The sequence below is a fragment of the Mesoplodon bidens genome (assembly GCF_964165515.1).
Source record: "Mesoplodon bidens genome assembly, chromosome: 9".
Lineage (NCBI taxonomy): Eukaryota > Metazoa > Chordata > Mammalia > Artiodactyla > Ziphiidae > Mesoplodon > Mesoplodon bidens.
The window spans coordinates 19276304-19295912 of NC_138166.1; the positions used below are offsets into that span (position 1 = coordinate 19276304).

The window sequence follows — 19609 nt, forward strand, 5'->3', positions numbered from 1 at the left end:
AAATTACTTACAAAAATTTGGGGTGGGGGGACTTCCCTGGTGGCGCAGTGGTTAAGAATCCACCTGCCAATGCAGGGGTCACAGGTTCGAGCCCTGGTCCAGGAAGATCACACATGTCATGGAGCGACTAAGCCCCTGCACCACAACTACTGAGCCTGCACTCTAGAGCCCATGAGCCACAACTACTGAGCCCGTGTGCCACAACTACTGAAGCCCACACGCCTAGAGCCCATGCTCCACAACAAGAGAAGCCACCGCAGTGGGAAGCCCACGCACCACAACAAAGAGTAGCTCCCACTCATCACAACTAGAGAAAGCCCGCATGCAGCAACGAAGACCCAACGCAGCCAAAAATAAATAAATAAATTTATTAAAAAAAAACTGGGGGGAGGTTTTGTATTTAAAGGAAGAAAACCATGCAACATGTACACAAACGTGTGCGTGTGTATAATTGCTATGTCTGTGTTGTAGGTATGTGTTGTCTTTGCTATACACCTCACTGGTAGAAAGAGTTGTCATCAAAGAAATAAGACAAAATGCTCCATTTGAAATTAATTTTACTTTGGACTTGTAGTCATTTTCTATGACTCCTTAAACCCTCTGGTAACATATCTGACAGGTGGAGGAGAAAAAAAAAGATTATTTCCTGAAATGAAATCTTTTGGATTAAAAGTGTTTATCTCCTGGGATAATCCTAGTGTCTAAATTGGAAAATCTTTTATACTGATGTCTGTATTGCTTTCTTCTTAGAAAGATCCAAAGAACCAGCCAAAACTCTGCAAAGAGACTGAAAAGAATAGATCACATCCAAAGAAGTCCTTTCAAAGTACAATGAAATGAGAAGATAATGCCCCTAAAACCTGCATGGAGTTCAGTAATGAAGAAAAAATGGGAGAGTCATTTAGTTAGGCCTGGTGGAATTGCTCCCAAGCTCAGAGTCCTCCACAGGATCTTTCATATCTGGTTATAGATGAGAAAAAGTGTGAGAAGGATCACACAAGAAGTTTTGGAACCAAGCCTGGAAGTGGTGTATATCACCCCCACCCATATTCCATAGCCCTGTCCAACTTCAGAGGAGGCTGATAAATGTGCTTCCACTGTGTGCTCAGGAGAAAAAGTAAATAGGGTTTGATAAACATAATAGCATTTTCCCAGTCACACACACACACACAAACAAGTTACAAAGTAGAAGATTTAGCAATACATTATAAAGGACTAACGTCCATCATATACAAAGAGTACCTATAAGTCGATTAAAAAAAATAGAAAAACATAACAAGAAAAATGCTCAAAAAATGTAAAGTAATTCAAAGCAAATGAAGTATAAATGGCCAATAAAGCCATCAACAATCTCACTCACAATTAAATGTATATTCCTTTAGAATATTTTAAAAGTTTTAATCAGATTTATTAAAAATTTCAAAAGGTTGTATAATACTTTGCATTGATGGGTATGTGGTGGGTTAAAGACACCTTCAGAAATGAGTTACACAGTTGTAAATTGGTACAATTTATTGGAGGACAATTTGGCAATAAGTTTCCATTTCAGTTTTAATACTTTCAATTTATTTTGGCAATAAAATTCAATTTCAATTTTAATACTTTAATTCTATTGTTAGGAATTTATGTTTAGGGCAAGGTAGGGTGTCCAATTTGCCCAGGACAGCCTAGTTCAACAGGGACATCCCTGTTGTCTTACCATCTTCTTTTATTTTCAGACGTTTCTCAGCTTAGACAATAAGTTACATGACACTAGCCCTATCAAACCAAAAACCAAACATGGACAGGATCAAGGTAATTCACAAGTAAATGAACTGCCTACCAAAACAAAATTGAACAGTTTTTAGAGGAAGAACCTCTATAACTCATAATCTATAACGTCCAGCAAAAAAAAAAAAAAAATCAGTAATTACTAAGCAAGTGGAGAAGCAGGAAAAAGTTACAGATAATTGGGAGACAAAAGAATCAATAGAAACACATCAATTGAAGGTCCAGATTTGGGAGTTAGCAGACAAGGACTTAGTTAAAAAATATTTTTAATGGATTAAAATATGAGAAATTTTATCATATATCTGTATATATTATATATATATATTGTGTGTTTTCCCTTCCCTTCTTTTGAATATATCTTTTTGGATATATTCATCCACATGCATATAAATTACACATAGGACATTTACCACAGACCATATTGTAGGCTCATATAGCAAGTCTCAACAAATTTCAAATGATTTAAATCATACATTATATATTCTTTCACCATAATGGGATTAAATGAGTACTCAATAACAGAAAGTTAAATAGAAAAAGAAAAGCAACACTTGGGAATTAAAAAATATTTTGAGCTGAAAGAAAGAAAATACAGTAAACCAACACTTATGGGATGCAACAAAGGGTGCTTCAAGGAATATTAATAGTTTTAAATACACATAAAAAAGAAAAAGATTGGAAATCACTCATCCAAGCCTCCAACTCAAGAAATGAGGGAAAGACCAGTAAATTAAACACAAGGATAAAAAAAGGAAGGAAATAATAAGTGTAAAAGCAAAAATCAATGAAATATAAGATGGAAAGTCAACAAAACCAAAAGTTGCTTCTTAGAAAAATGTAATAAAATTAATAACCCCTAGCTAGACTAATCAAGGGAAAAAGAGAAGAAAATACAGGTGATCACTATCAGGCATAAAATAAGAAATATCACACCATCTTACAGATATTAAAAAGATAATACAAAGATACTGTGAAAAACTTCATGCCAATAAATGTGAAATTTTTATGTCATAACTTAGGTGACATGAAAAAAATCTTTGAAATCCCAATTTACTGTAACTGGCACAAGGTGAAATAGAAAATGTGAACAATACTGAATCTGTAATAACACATATTTTTATTCAAAAATCTTCCCACAAAGAAAACTTTAGGCCAGATGGCTTCACTGGTGAATTCTCTTGAATATTTAAGAAAAACCTAAGACCTATCATAACCAAACCCTTAAAAGAAAGAGAGAAAATAAAAAGAGGGAATCCATTCCAATTTATTTTATGAGGCCATCAGAATGCTGATTCCTAAACCTGTAAATAAATACATTATAAAAAAGGAAAACCACAGGCCAATATATTTCATGAACATAGAACACAACTTTAGAAAATCAAATGCAGGTATATGTAAAAAGAATAATACATCTTGACCAAATGGGGGTTATTCCAGAAATAAAGGACTAGTTTAACATATGAAAGCCAATGTAATTAATAACATTAACAAAATAAATGAGAAAAATCAATAAATGAGAAAAATGAGCAAAATTCAAATAAACCTACAAACAGACTATTGATAATTAAGAAATTTATCAAGGGTCCTGGATCACTATACAAAAATCAGTTGTATTTCTATATGAGAGAGACAAACAAGCAGAAAATAAAATTTAGGATTACCATTTACCATAGCATCAAAACGTAACATATCTCTAAATAATTTAATGAAAGATGTATAAAACGTCTACACTGAAAACTGCAAAGCATTAATGGGAATTTTTTTAATAGACTTAAGTAAATAGAAGGGTGTACCCTAATCATTGACTGGAAAATTCAGTGTTGTTAAGATATCAGTTCTCCGAAAATTGATTTATAAATTCAGGGCAATTCCAATAAAATACTAATCGTTTTTCTTTTTTGTTGGGGAGCTGGGTAGAAATTGATAAGCTGGTTCTAAGATTTATATGGAAGTGCAAAGGACCTAAAATGCCCAAGGAAATACTGAAGAAGCAGAACAAAGCTAGTGCATTTAATCCACTAGATACAAAACATACTAAAAAACCACAGATATTAAGACAATACAGTACTGTTACTAGAATACACAAAGAGACCAATATAATAGAAGTAAGAGTTCAGAACAGATGCACAAGTCTCCTGCATCTCATTTGTGAGGGAAAAAACTCCACTGCAATTCAGTGGGAAAAGGTACATGGGGCTGGGTCAGTTGGACAACTATACAGAAAAAACAAACAAACCTTGACCCCCTACCTTATACCAACCTAAATATAAAAGTTGAGGCAACTTATAAAAGAAATATAGGAGAATAATACAGGAGAATATCGTCATAAGAGTAGGCAAATATTTCTTAAACATGCAACAAAAACTACTAATAAAAAATAAAATATAATTAAATTGGACATCATTAACAGAACATGAATTCATGAAACAACACCACAAGACAGTGAAAAAGAAAACCACAGAATGAGAGTAGATATGTGCAATACGTGCTTTAACAACAGACTCATATTCAGAATATATAAAGAATTCCTACAAATTAATAAGGAGACACAGACAAGCCAATTAAATGATAGGCAAAACACTTGAACTTTACCATAAAAGAATATTAAAGTGGCCAAAATAAGCACAAAAGTTGCTCAATATCATCAGTAAGAAGAATTACAAATTAAAAGTACAATGAGATAACACTTTCCATTCAGTAGAATGGCTAAAATAAAAAGACTGAAAATACTGGGTGTTTGATAGTAATGTGGTATAACTAAAACACTTACATTGTTTCTAATAGCATCAATGTATATAACCACTTTGGAAGAATGCTTGGTGGTACTTTGCAAAACTAAACATGCATATACTCTGCAACCCAGCAATTCCTCTTCTAGGTATATACCTAATAGAAATGAGTGCATATGTCCTACAAAATACACATAAAACAACATTCATAACAACTTTATGCATAAATAAAGGCTGGAAACAACAAATTTTCATCAATATTACAATGAAAGTAAATCTTGTGTCCATACAATAGAGCCCTAGAGAAATGAAAGATAACTACTACTACATGCAACAATATTAATGAATCCTGAGGAAAAAATATTGAGTAACAGAGGCAGAAACAAAAGAATACATAATGTATTACACCATTTATATAGAATGCAAAGCAAATAAGACCTATCCAGGTCAGAATAATGGTTACTTCTAAGGGTAATGTTTCTGATTGGAAAGAATAATTAAATAAGCAATTGGAGATATTAAACAACATCTCAGAAAATAGATAAACAATAAGAAGAAAATAAGAACTGACCTAATTTGGTTAAGAATTTGAGATAAAAGACAAAACATCTCGGAAATAAAGATTAAATTACTAGGTGCTTAAGGGAGAATAGGATGACCAAAAAAAACGTCATAAGGGACATCGCAAATAGAAATCACAAGTAGGAATGAGAAAAGCCAAGAAAACGGAAGCAGAGAGAAAAGAATGCAAATCAAATCTAACACAAATATAAGTAAAATACCCGAAAAAGAAAAATGAAATACAAGAACTAGAACTAACATGTAAAACTATAATTTAAGAAAGCTTTCCTGAAAAAAAGTACTGAATCTATATATTAAAAAGGTATAACACATATATGAAAACAGACTTCAAGTCATAACCAAAGAAATTATTATAATTTATAGAAAAAATCTTATGAACCTCCAGAGAAAATGACCAAGTCACTTACCAAAGGAAGAAAATCAAGCTGGCATCAGGTTTCTTGACAGGAACGTTTCCCGCAGGAATATAATGGAGAAACATCTACAATAAAACAAGAAAAGAAAGTGTTAAATGAGGCTTTTATATCCAACCAAGCTTCCTTCACATACCAAAGCTACAGAAAAACAGTTTTGAACATGCAAAAACTCAGGGGATATGACCCATGAGCTCCTTTTGAGGAAGCTCATACTTGGAAAAACTGGTAAAAGGAAATTAGTAGTGAGCATTAAATATATTTAACTGAAGATCTAAGACTAAAACAAAGGTGAGAATAAGGGAGAAAGAACAGTATGTAAACATTAAACCACCTGACAAAGTAAAAACAGCACAACTTAAAAAGGAGCAAAAAAGAAAGGAAAAAGTACGATTAGTTCCTTGATTTACTTGTAAATAAGTGTTGGGAAACAGATTATATCATTTCAAGCTAAAAAAAATAAAAGAACAAGAGCCAAATAGCAGAAGGAGGGAGAGAGGGGAGAAAGGATGGAAAGGAGGGGAGGGGGAGGGGAGGAGAACTGAGGGGAGGGGACGGGGAGACAAGGAAGAAGGGGAGGAAGGAATGAAAGAAGGAAAAAAACATGAAATGAATAAAAATGGGTTTCTATTGGGGTGGAGGGAAATGATGTGAGAGAGAGAGAAACAATATTTTTCTGATGACACATTTATACAGTTTTCACTTTTGAACCACATAAATTTACATATTTTAAAGAATAAAATAAAATTTTTTTTTTTTTTTGCGATACATGAGCCTCTCACTGTTGTGGCCTCTCCCGTTGCGGAGCACAGGCTCCGGACGCGCAGGCTCAGCGGCCATGGCTCACGGGCCCAGCCGCGCCACAGCATGTGGGATCTTCCCGGACCGGGGCACGAACCCGCCTCCCCTGCATCGGCAGGCGGACTCTCAACCACTGCACCACCAGGGAAGCCCTAAAATTAATTTTTAAAACTCTAAAATCAATAGTAAACTGATACTAGTGAACCTAACTAGATATGTAATTAGTAACATAACACTGCAAGGAAAAAAAATAGTTACATGACTTTAAAACAGTACTTTAACCATATCTCTTTAATAGGCTATAAGGACAAGAACTACAAAGAAATATTCACATTTATTTAGTGACTTTATTATAATCAGTAATAATAGAATTTTGAAATTTTTAATGTATATTGTAGCATAAGTCAAATAAGCAATCTTGTTAGGAAGAAAAGATCTTCAGAGCAGGAGAAAAGAGTTTGAAATTAATATTAAGTAAAATCTTATAATATTGATTTAATTTGATGACATCAATATAATTACTCTGAAATATGTAAACATTTTCATCTTTATGCTTTGAAAGTGCCCAGGAGAAATGATGCCCTAGCCATCAGAATATTGTTTTGAAATGCCATTGGTTATCTCTGGTAGAATAGTACAGGCAATTTTGAGACATCTCATTCTGCCAGAAAGCAAGAAAATGAAGATAATGTAATTACATCAAAAAGACACAGGGAACTCAAAAGGGTTCCTACTGGCCAAAGTTTGAACAACTTAAGCATCAAAAAGCATAATAAAAGGGCAACATGAGAAATCCTGTGGTGATGGATATGTTCTATATCTTACTATGCTATTGTACTATAGTTTTGCAAGATGTTACTACAGTATTGGGGGAACTGTGTAAAGGGTACATGGATTCTGTCTGTATTATTTCTTACAACAGCACATGAATCTATAATGATCTCAAAATTTAAATTTTGATTTAAAAAAGAATAATAAAAATAAGAATAGAGCAGAAATCAATGACAGTGAAAACAGGAAATCAACAGAGAAAAATCAGTAAAACCAAAATCTGATTCTTTGAAAATATCAACAAAATCAATCCCTCTAGCCAGGTTAACTAAGAAAAAATGGAAGAGTTCACAAATTAACATCAGAGATGAAAGAGGAGACATTACTACAGAACCCATGGACATAAAGATAAGAAATGAACACAGTGAGCAACTCTATGCCACAAATGTTATAACCTAGATGAAACAGACTATTCCTTGAAAGATACAATCTGCCAAAATTCTCACAAGAAGAACAGACAACATGTATAGGCATGTATATATGTATGTGTGTGTGTGTATATATATATATATATATATATATATATATACATGTATATAAAATAAATTGCTTCAAGAATTAATAACCTTCCAAAACAGAAAACACCCAGCCCTGATGGGTTTCTGGTGAATTCTATCAAACACTGATGGAAGAAATTATGCTAATTCTCTACAATCTTTCAGAGTATAGAAGCAGATGGAACAATTCCTAACTCATTATATGAGGCCACCTTTATCCTAATACCAAACAAAGATAAAGACATTATAAGAAAGGAAAACTGCAAACCAATATTTCTCATGAACACAAATGCAAACGTTCTCAAAAAAATTAGCAAACTGAGTCCAACAACATATAAAAAGAATTACACACAATTACCAAGTGGGATTTATCCCAGGTGTGCAAGGCTTGTTTACCATTCAAAAATCAATTAATATAATCTATCAATACACTAAAAAAGAAAAATCACATGATTATATCAATAAGTGCAGAAAAAGCATTTAACAAAATCTAACACCCATTTATGATAAAAACTCTCAGTAAACTAGGAATAGAGGGAAGCTTTCTCAACTTGATAAAGAATAGCCAAAAAATCCCACAGCAAACATCATACTTAATAATGAGAAACTCAAATTTTTCCCAGTAAGATCAGGAACAAGCCAAGGATATATCCTCCTCTTTTCAATGTCATACTGGAAGTCCTAGCTCATGCAATAAAATAAGAAAAGGTAATAAAAGGTACACAAACTGGGAAGGAAGAAATAAAACTGTCCTATTTCTCAGATAACATGATCATCTATGTAGAATATTTGAAAGGATTAGCAAAAAAAAAAAATCTCCTGGAAATAATCAATGATTATAGCAAGACATCAGGATACACTTTAATCTACAAAAGTCATTCACTTTCTTATATATCATCAATGAACAAGTAGAATTTGAAATTAAAAACACAATACCATTTACATTAGCACTCACCAAAATTAAATACTCAGGTGTAAATCTAACAAAATCTGCATAAGATCTATATGAGGAAAACTACAAAACTGATGAATGAAATCAAAGATCTAAATAAATGGAGGGATGTTCCATATTTATAGATAGGAAGACTCAATATTGTCAAGGTATCAGTTTATATCAACTTGATCTATAGATTTAATGCAATCTCATTCAAAATCCCAGCAAGTTATTTTGCATATATCAACAATCAATTCTGAAGTTTATATAGAGAGGCAAAAGATCTAGAATAGACAAAATATTAAAGAAGAATAAAGTTGGAGGACTGAAACTACCTGACTTCAACACTTATTATAAAGCTACAGTGATCAAAACAGTGTACTATTCACAAAGCAAAAACCTAGACTAGATACACAAATGATAAAGAGAAAGGAATCTAAGCACACTACTACAGAAAATCAACCAATCACAAAGGAAGAGAGCAAAGAAAGAAGAAAGGAAAAAGGAATTACAAAACAGTCAGAAAAATTAACAAAATGGAAATAGTAAGTCCATACCTAATAATAATTACTTTAAATATAAATGTACTAAATTCTCCAATTAAAATATAGAGAGTGGCTGAATGGATAAAAACAAACAAACAAACAAACAGAAAATCAAGACCAAACTATTTGCTGTCTACAGGAGACACAGTTCAGCTTTAAGTACACACAGAGATTGAAAGTAAAGATATGGAAAAATATATTCCATGCCAACAGAAATGAAAGAAAGCAAGGGTAGCTATGCTCATATCAGACAAAATAAACTTTAAGCCAAAGACTGTAAAAAGATATGAAGAAAATCATTATATAATGATAATGATATCAAGAGGATATGACATTTGCAAATATTTATGCACCCAACATAGGATCACCTAAACATACAAAGCAAATATTAATGGACCTGAAGGGAGAACCAATCACACTCTTTGGTATTTGCCAAAAGGAGTTGAAAATTTATGTCCAAACAAAAACCCACACATGGATGTTTATAGCAGCTCAGTTCATAAGTGCCAAAAGTGGTAAAAGCAATGAAGAGGTCCTTCTCTAGATGAATGGATAAACTGTGGTATATCCAGGCAATGGAATATTATTCGGCACTGAAAAGGAACCTGCTATCAACTCACGAAAAGACAGGGAGGAACCTTATATGCCTAATACTACGTGAAAGGAGCCAGTCTGAAAAGCCTGGATGATTCCAATTATATAACATTCTGGAAAAGGCAAAGCTATGGAAGCAGTAAAAAGATCAATGGTTGCCAAGAGTTTGGGGGAGGTTGGAAGGAGGAATGAGTAGGTGAGGCACAGAGGATTTTTAGGGCACTGAAAACACTCTGTAATACCATAATGATGAATACATGTCATGATACATTTGTCCAAACCCATAAAATGCGCAACACCAAGAGTAAACAGTAATATGAACTATGGACTTTGGGCGATTATGACATATTATTGTAGGTTCATTAATTGTAGCAGATGTACCATGCTGGTGGGGGATGATAATGGGGGGGGTTGTGCATATGGGGGTCAGAGAGTATGTTAATCCTTGAACAACACAGGTTTGAACTGCACGGGTCCACTTATATGCAGATTTTTTTCAATAAATAGGAACTGCAGTACTACACGATCTGCAATCGGTTGAATCCTTGGATGTGGAACTGCCTATAGAGTCCTGACTATAAAGTTATACATGGATTTTTGATTGCTTGGGGCTCAGCACCCAAACCCCTGCATTGTTCAAGGGTCAGCCAGCTATGGGAAATCTATGTACTTTATTAATCTCTGTATCTTTACCCTCTCAATTTTGCTGTGAACCTAAAATTTCTCTAAAAAAACATAAAGTCTTAGTGAAACCGAGCAGGACCCTGTGGGGCTCCTGGGCACAAAAGTCTTTCCATGTCCCCTGCACAAGTCTTTCCATGTCCCCTGTTTCTTATTTGTATGAAATAGGCTTCCTTCAGCCTCCATGCCCTTCCCTGAATTCCAAAGGGCAGGTTCAAATAGTTGCCAGAGTAGTGAGGGGTTGAGGAGACAAGGGAGGAGCCGTCAAGAGAGAAGAGTGCAGCCTTGGGGCAGGGTCCTGGTTCCTCCTCAAGGGGTACCTAACACTATCTTTGAGCTCTTCTGCAGAACTAAAACCCCCACCAAATGGAAGATGTTAACTACTTAATGAAGCATTCTTTATTCCAGAGAGAAGGTCACAGAAGCTCATCACAAAACCAGCTGAAGCCAGATGACCTCTGGATTGAAGGAATGCAGGCCTTGCAGGCACCCTGATCCTTATCAGCAGCCCTGCTCCTTGACTATAATACTCCCCACAAACCCCCTGGCTCGGGACACACTGTTTTGAGGGCACTAGCCCGCCTTTGCCTGGAAAAGCAATAAAGTTATTCCTTTCTACTTCATCCAAATTCTGTCTCCGAGATTCAATTTAGTGCCGGCATACAGAGGCCAATTTTCGGTATCATTAGTAAAAAATAAAATAAAATGAAATAAATTATTATAACAAAAAAGAAGTGTAATTGATTTGGGCACATTTAAATATATAATAATTCATGAGTCCAATATGGTACTCACAAAATAGAATCTCCCTCCAAAAAATTCATTGCTGTTATTGAAGGTGACTATTATACCAATCCCATACTCTGAAAACCATTAATTAGAGAAAAGGAATTAAGGATACCCTGACATTCAAGAAGAAACTATATTTCAGAGCAACCAAATGGCCCCAGCTCATACGGAAATCTTTCCGGTACCCTTATAGAAGAATGATACCTAATAAGTGTAAAGGAAATGGTAAAAGTGGGAAAATCACCATTTTGTCACTCTGAACGAAATAATTGATTCAAGGTTATAATGATTAATGCATGCTAAAATCATTAGGTGAAAGGACAATGGGGAACTGAATATTCACATAGTGCAAAAGTATTATTTCATAGTTAATTTACTAGTCCCAAGGGGAAAAACATCACTTTACAATGGAAAGTTCTGGCTGTCACCACTTTATTCAAAGGGACAATACTTAACATTACTAACAGTGGAACAACCAGATATGATATGACCCCTGGTGTAATGCTAATGAAGAATACAGTATCACCTATAAAATATTTAATCCAGCTTTTAGATCTCATTTCCAGTTTACAGGAAATAAAATTTACCACCAGAAACAATTAGATAAATCAAGAATATAGGATATCCTGTTAAGACAACAGTCCTGGTATCTTCAAAAGCCAAAGTCATGAAAGAGTGAGATTATGTGTTAAATCAAAATAGAATTATGAAATATTAAAGCCAAAAGTAACGCCTAGTGTTTGACTGGATCCTGGTTAGACAGAACCCCTGACATCAGAATATGAACTGGGCATTAGATGATGTTCAGAATTATTGCTAATTTTCTTAGGTGTGCTCATGGAATCATCGTTGTGCAAAAAAATGTTCTTTCTGGAACTAAATACTGAGGGAGGTATAGGTAAAACATCATGGTGTCTGTAATTTATTTTAAAATATTTCAGCAAAAGAAAAACTTAAATAGGGCAAAATAATAACACCTGTTTAACTGAGGTGATGGGTATGTGAATGCTCATACTCTAATTGTTTTTCTGTACATTTGAAAACTGTATTTATTGCTTCTCTCCCATTTTGTCTATTCTTCCTTTTGGAGACAAATAAACCATAATGGCAGTTAGAAATATTTTCTAATACACGAAAGGAAAAGCCAACTCCAGTGGCTTAAATAAATCAGGGTTTTATATTTTCTCTCAGCAAGAAGTCCTGAGGGAAGCTGACGTCAGCACCAGAGTCTATGATGTTCCCTCAGCCTTCCTCTCATCCTTATAAAATCATTTATTCAGTCACAAAATGGTGATTTCCCCGACTCTACTGTTTCCTTGGCACACTAGCTATCATTCCTCCACGGGGCAAGCCTGGCCATTGCCCAAATCAAACCAGGAAAAAGACGGAAGGAAGAGGAAGCAGAACTAACAGACTTCCCCCGTGTCTCACTGGCAAGGATTTCAGGCTGAGAGAGCAAGGATGTGGGTGCTTCCCGCCCCTACAGGACAGACAGGCAAAGGCAGGGAGAACTTGGACCAGGTGCAGTCTGCCGGCCCCTGCTGTCTGCTGTGACCTTTGTGGACCTCACTATTTGTCCTCCAGGTCTCAGCCTCTCGGATTTTCCATCCTTTTACTTCTTTGCTGCATTCTGGGAAATTTGTTAAGAGATATGTTTCAGTTCAGAATCTTTTCTTTAGTTTTGTCTGATTGACTTTTTTGAAGTTTTTTTCTGAACTTCTCATTTTAGTGAGGCTTTTTCTATTACGAGAACTCCCGATTGCTTGTATTCTCTCCTTATGGTTTCTATACTTTACCTTCTTAAAACATTTTTTATTTATGTGGAGACGGATTTCTGATTCCGTAATGCCAGGTCGGGGGAGGTCTTCCCCACAGTGCACTCCTGGCCCTTCTCCCGTTCTGGGAACACAGAGTCATTTATTGGACCACCTGGGATACTCCGCTCATCTCTGCCCTTTTCCTCTTGGGAACAAGCTTCCCACAAGTGAGGTGTCCTCTGCACCAGACAAGCTCTCCCATCACACGCCCAGCATTACTTGTGCCTGGGTGGGTAGCGTCTGCCTAATTCTGGGGCTCAGCCCACTTTCTGCAGATATAAACCACATCCTCCATCTTAGCTACATGCAGTGTTTTGTCACAGATGGTATTTTAGCCTCTATCTGCCTCTTTGACTCATTCCTCTTTTTTTTCTAATAATATACGCGAGAAACACGTCAAAACCCCCCATATTTACTTTATATTATTTATCAGATTATTTTACTATGACCTTAAGTTGTTGAGGAACTTTGTGTTGCTGACTCACTGGTGGTGGAAGATTTCCTCACATGATTTCACAATGTCTCACTGAAAGCCCATCCAAGCAAAGCTTCATTTCCATTGGACTCTGTGAAGCTTGGGAAACTGAAGCGTCCCACAAGTCACGAATGATGCCATGAGTGTTTCTGTGAGGTATCTGAACGATAGTACTTACCTGGGACCCATTTTTATACTAATTTCACACGCCTGGGCCTTCCCCATGACGCTCCTAGCAGAGCACAGGCTGGACTTGACATCCCTCAGGCTCCTTTTCTTCCACTCAGAGCCACTGGAGTCACATTTCCTTGCTGTCGCCCTGGGCAATGTTTACAAGATCCTTTTTCTCAGGGACTTCAGCCTTTCCAAGATTCCGGCTTCATGCAGGGAGGAGTCTTGGGGTTACCTCTTTACCTCAAAGTAAGCCTCCTGCCTCCAATTTTATTGCAGCATGGAGATTAATCCCCAAGTCCCTAATATTTAAGTTGGGGGGTTCGTCTCTGTCTTTTATCCTCTGGCAAACAAGATTCCCACAGGGTGAGGTGTTCTTTGCCTGGGATTGAAATTTTCAGGCAGCTTTCTTTTTTAGGATATCTTGTTTTAGTGTCAGAATCATGCTTATATTCCACAAAATGAATTTGAAAACATTCCCAATACAGTAATGATCTGAGACAACCAGCTTGCAATTACACAAATTAAGATACAGCCCCCGGGCTGCACACCTTCACAGGACCCTGTCCTCAAGCAGGAGCAGCCCAAGTCCTCATTTGGGGGTAGGAGAGGGCGAGTAAATGGAACATCACATCCTACCATGCTAAATATTTCCACCCCACTTATGGGGTATTATTTTTTTTAATTGAGGTGAAATCCACAAAACATAAAATTAACTGACTTAAAGTGAAAAATTCCGTGGCTTTAGTACATTCGTAATGTTGTGTAACTACCATCTCTATCATATAGTTTCCAAAACATTTTCATCACCCCAAGTTGTTTAGGGCAGAATTGGCATGATACTTATGTGTCAGATTCAGTTTGACCATATTATTTTTTAGAGCAAGGAGATTATTTGATATTTAAACGTAAGCAAAAACTTACGTAAAGAAGTTAATTGGACCTGGACATTTTTTGGAGGTCGTTAATTAACTGCTTGAACAATCTTCTCAAGGACTATGGGTTAAATAGGTTTTCTAGTTCTTCCTCAATTTTAACTCATATTTCCTAAGAATATCATCTGTTTCACTGAGGTTTCTAAACTTACCAAAATAGTATCTAGTATTGTATATTTCCCTATAATTAATTAGGGAAATTATAGCTTCTACAAAGCTGTTTTATATCCTTCTTGGTCTTACAGCTCTCTTATGTTGTGCTTTCTGGTTTTTATGCTTCCCTTGAGAATTCTTTTGACTTGTCTTCTCTTATATGGACCACATTTATTCTCCACCCTTGCCCCTCATTTGGAAGTGATTCAGCTTGGTTTCACTTCTAGTATCAGTAATATTTCCTGTTTGATACCTGCAACTATATTGCTCTATGGCAAACCGTGTTTGACATGACAGGAACTTGATAAATGTTTATTAAATGAATGAGTATCGCATCAATTCTGCCTTGAACACACCCAGCATATACTACATTCCACCATATTGCACTAACTATCATTACAATCCTATCTTTCCTTCCATTAATTCTTCCTCCACACTACAGGTCTCTGTTGTTTTACTAAGAGATTTATGACCCATAATCATGACCCACCCTTTCTTAAAAATGGCCAATGGCTCTCTAATGCCAAACTCTTCAGAGAACTTTGCCTGCTTTTCTACTTCACTTCCAGTTTTATAAACTGTCCACATGAGCCCTGTCTCTGAACAGGCCCTCATATTCACACTTCTGTACCTTTCCAATCCACTCCCTGTACACTTCCTGTTGTCTCACACCCAACCCCTCAGAGGTCACTGCCTCTCTGACTTCCTGTCCCCATAGCACGAATTACTCCCTTACTCTGTTCCCAGTCTTTTAAACGTAACTCTTTTAGAAAATTTAGCACATTAATTACACTTCAATTGTTTCCTTCCATTTCAGACGAAGAACTCCTTAGACCAAAGAGCAATTATTCATCTTTTATACCAATAACTGTTAAAATGCTTGGTACATAATAGTACCAAGTAATTAGTACTTTAATAGGTGCTTGAAAAGGCCTAAGCCCAATTTCTAACACCAGACAATTTCTGCTGCAGTGAAAGTTAAATCTACCTCTCCACACTAACTTGGAGCCCCAATCACAGCCTTTTCCCCTAGGAAATGTGTTGAGTTAGTTATAGAATCTCTCCCAGGAGAAACCCCCCCATACACTTAATTTTGTGTTTCATTTCATGGGCCCCGACAATCAAGTTCCACCTGCTCAACATTGTGGCTGGAAATTGAAGTTTCCCTACTCACAGAAGAGGGGCCGGCTCAGTGGAAAGGCCAGGCTGTGAGAACACAAAACCAACTTCTAATAATGGCTCCCACACTTAGCACAAGTTAACACTTCAGCTTTAAGACTCAATTCCCAATGTTTTAAATGTGAATACGTGCCTACTTTGCTAATTTCTCCTCACTGCACATTCACGAAACACCTAGCACAATACGGACCCAAAATTTTCTTTTTAATTACAACTGTGTCATGAAACAGGCATGGAATCTCCCTGCCACTGTCTCACGAGAGAGACGTAATAATGTCCCTTCCCACTTGCAAAAGGAATGAGAAAAGTAGTATTCATAATCCAAATACTGCTAATGTGGGGGCCACTTATATCTAAAAGTAAAACCTGTTATTTTATATAATTCTTTTTCAATATATTCAAATTAATATTTAACCTTAAACACCTTAGGTTTGTAGTAGCGTGACTGTTGTCTATCTTACCACGATGGTGTATCAAGAGATTCATGGGACTCCCATGATCAGAATTCCCTTTATTTCCTTCTATATTAATGTCCTCTTTGTAAACATAACCACCAGACTGCACCTGACAGATAGCAATCAAATACGTGTCTTTTCAATAACAGCCATAACTTTGGAATCTAAAATCAATGGAAAACTATTACCTCCCAGCCTCAACCCATATCGATTGCTAAATCAATATAATGAAAAACAAGCTTCAGAGGTTTCTCCAGATATTTAATGCAAGATGCCATGTAGCCACAGTCCAAGAGATGCGGTTACCATTAGGGGAGTGGTAGCCCTACTGAATGAAACAAATCAAAACACTGTGATACAGCTACAAGCCTTATATAGATGTATTTCTGCTCTAATTATAATGTAGCCAGTTTGATAAATAAGGTTGCCTCTTGTGCTTTTTTCCTACTTTAGGTTATATACCTTATAGATGAGACAGACAGTCAACCTGACTGGTTTAAGAGCTCTAAAGAGTATTATTTTTACTATAGACCTTTTTTTTTTTTTTTCCAATTAAGAATGGGAAGACACAGCCTTTGGTATAAATAACTTATTCCCATGACAGTATTTAAAGGATATCATCAGTGTTCGTTGTCAGTTGTGCAGTCTTTTGGTAAGGGGGTAGCTAGGGCCTCTTTGCTCTCAGTAAGTGCTCTGGGCTGATGGATAAACACACTGAACTTAACACCCTGGTTGTTGGCAGCTCTGACAAAACCACTATTGGCAGTCATTGTGATGGCTTTTAGGGTGTCTCCTGTCCCAAAAATCGTTAATGAGCGGCTGTTGATTTTTGAACTGGACACTAGTTTCAAGGCACGCTCAGAAGGCTGGTCTGGGACCACATTAATTCGCTTAATTAGCATAGCAGCCCGCTCTCTCTCCCCGGGTCCTCCTAAGGTATCTAGGATAGACTGAAAGTCCTTGACCGCAGATTCGCAGGCAAACAACTCCTTGTCCTTCATAAATGCCTCCAGCTGTGGCAGAACCTGCTCTTTCCTCTCTTGCTCTGCTTGTTCGGTGAGCACTTTTTCTCTGAAGATAAAGCGGCAGCCTCCGTAGCTGAGGGCGGATACATATGTGATTAAAGTAGTAATGTCCAGGTTGGCTCTTGTGCACACGTCAACCTTGATCTCTGTTGGAAACGCGACACTTGCTAGGATGTTTTCTCGGTCTACTCTGGTCACCCGCAAAAGTTCGGGGCCATCATCATCTGATTCGCTCTCACTGGCCTGGAGCTCTTCACGGGGCTCTAACAGAGAGTTCACGGCTACTATGTCTCCCCTCACAGATACACCCATTTCTTTCAGCTTCTCGGCCATGGGGCTGGAGACACTGTTGTAAAATGCGAAGACGATGTGAGGGTTGCTGTACTGTACCGGCTGCTGGTGACTGGCCTGGAGGAAGTCTTCAGCCTGCTCAACGATGCTTTTGTCGCCATACTGCCCCCGGCCCAGCCAAATGTTATGCAGAGCTTCGGCCTTCCGGCCAATGGCTTTCACCCAAGTATGACCACCATTGGCAACGACATCCACCACAAGGGTCTGCTTTTCGCCCAAGGTGTCTGTGTAACCAAAGACATGGAGAACGCTGACCACGTCTTCCAGGTTTTCTGCTGATTCCACGATGGCTCTTAGGTGTGTCAGGTTAGTGCTCTGTAGATGGGACTCCTTAATGGCTACTTTCCCAGCTTCGACCTTCTGTAGGAATTTTAATTCTGCCTTCAGTTTGCTGCACAGCTTGGCACTACCTTCGATGCCACCTTTTCTTGACCTGGAGAGTGATTCTGCTCTCTTCATCAGTTCCTTGGCTATGGCGATCCGTTCACAGAGCATGGAGTGTGCAGACATGCTGACAGCATTATGCCTTTCCTATGAAAAGAAACAAATCAACCGCAAGCAATTCTTCGCTCAGGATTCTAAGACTTCAATCCGACCACAAAGATTATGGAGGCCGGGTCTATGAATCTGGGATTCTGCGTGTCTGATTCTGGAGTGACTCCCTCCTCTGAGAGCTAAGGAAAGGATGATAGCTAGACTTCTGAACTGCTCCTTACGTCCGCTGGGTTCTAACACTCTTTGCGCCTTCATTTCTTCAGCTTGAAGGTCATGGGATCCACAGTATATCCCGGGTTAGGATAAAATGCAGGGGGCTGGCAACCTGCTACATAAAGAATTCCCTTATAAGCAGCCTTACTGTTCGGTTGTCGAGAAATTTTTAGTAGAAGGGTCAAGATAAAAATGATTAAAATAAAAGTATCCACACAGACGAGCTGGTGAACAAACTGTCCAAAACAGGAGACTCTCTCCTCAATTGACCACGCTAACCTTCCATGAGTGGGTCTCCTTCAACCTGCTGCCTCGTGATTTCCCAGGGGCACACGGTACACACGCCCAGGAATCCAGACCGCCTCGTACCTGCATGTGACGTCAACCCAGCCCATTTCTAAAGACCGAAGGCGCCCACCAACTTGGCTCCCGCTCCCACTCCGAGGAAAACGCCCGAAGATAAACTCCACGGAGCAGCCCGCGGCGGCCCGGGAGGGCGGGCCTGAGGTCGGCGGGGCCTTCCGGGCGGGCATCCGGCCCTGCTCGGTCCACCTGCACCGCTGGCCCCGTCGGGCAGGCTCGGGCTCCAAGAGCCCCCACGGCCAGCGCCGGGACGGAGGCGCGGGCGGAGGGCGCTCGGCGGCTCGGCGCCCGCCACCCACCCCGCCGACCCGGCCCAACCCCCTCCCGGCCTCGGAAGGGGCGCCCGGCCCCCCCACCCCCTCGCCCCTTCCCCGGCTCCTCACCTGCTGCGCCCAGGACCACGAGCGCGAACAGGCGGGCACGTGCGCGCGAGGCCGGGACCCGCAGAGTAACCTCACTGGGCAGCCCCCAACCCACTCCGGCCTCCGCTGCTGCTCCGCTGGCGCGAGCTCCGCCTGCGCCAGCCCCGCCGCCTCGGGCTTTTCCCGCGTCACGTGGCCCCGCGCCGGGTGACGCCGAGCCCGCTATTCCCAGGCGGCAGCGCGGCCTCCAGAGCGGGGCTGACGCTAGCGCGACGGCCATGTTTGTTGAGGGAAGAGGCGTCTTCCACTCCTGCCGCGAGGCGAGCGCGGGGCGCGCGGCCCCGCCTGGCCCCAGGAAAGATGATCTCCCACTGGGGCACCGGCCGCTCGATCCCCAGCGAGCCAGGCAGGCTGAACCCGTATCCTAGCATCTAATCATGGTTAGACTT

The 19609-nt window shown here is 38.6% G+C and overlaps 1 protein-coding gene across 1 annotated transcript; it reads right to left on the bottom strand.

Annotated features, from left to right (window-relative positions):
• Window positions 1-16408: 16408 nt before the first annotated feature.
• On the bottom strand, window positions 16409-19341 carry LOC308622449 (UPF0415 protein C7orf25 homolog). Its single transcript, XM_081243896.1, has 2 exons — window positions 19182-19341; window positions 16409-18258 (listed from the first exon to the last, which is right to left on the bottom strand). Exon 2 carries the CDS (start codon window positions 18235-18237, stop codon window positions 16972-16974), a length of 1266 nt encoding a protein of 421 aa, XP_081100022.1. The 5' UTR covers window positions 18238-18258; window positions 19182-19341; the 3' UTR covers window positions 16409-16971.
• Window positions 19342-19609: the final 268 nt, after the last annotated feature.

Coding starts and splice junctions, on each gene's coding strand:
- LOC308622449 (XM_081243896.1), bottom strand. CDS start 18,237: ATGTCTGCACACTCCATGCTCTGTGAACGGATCGCCATAGCCAAGGAA.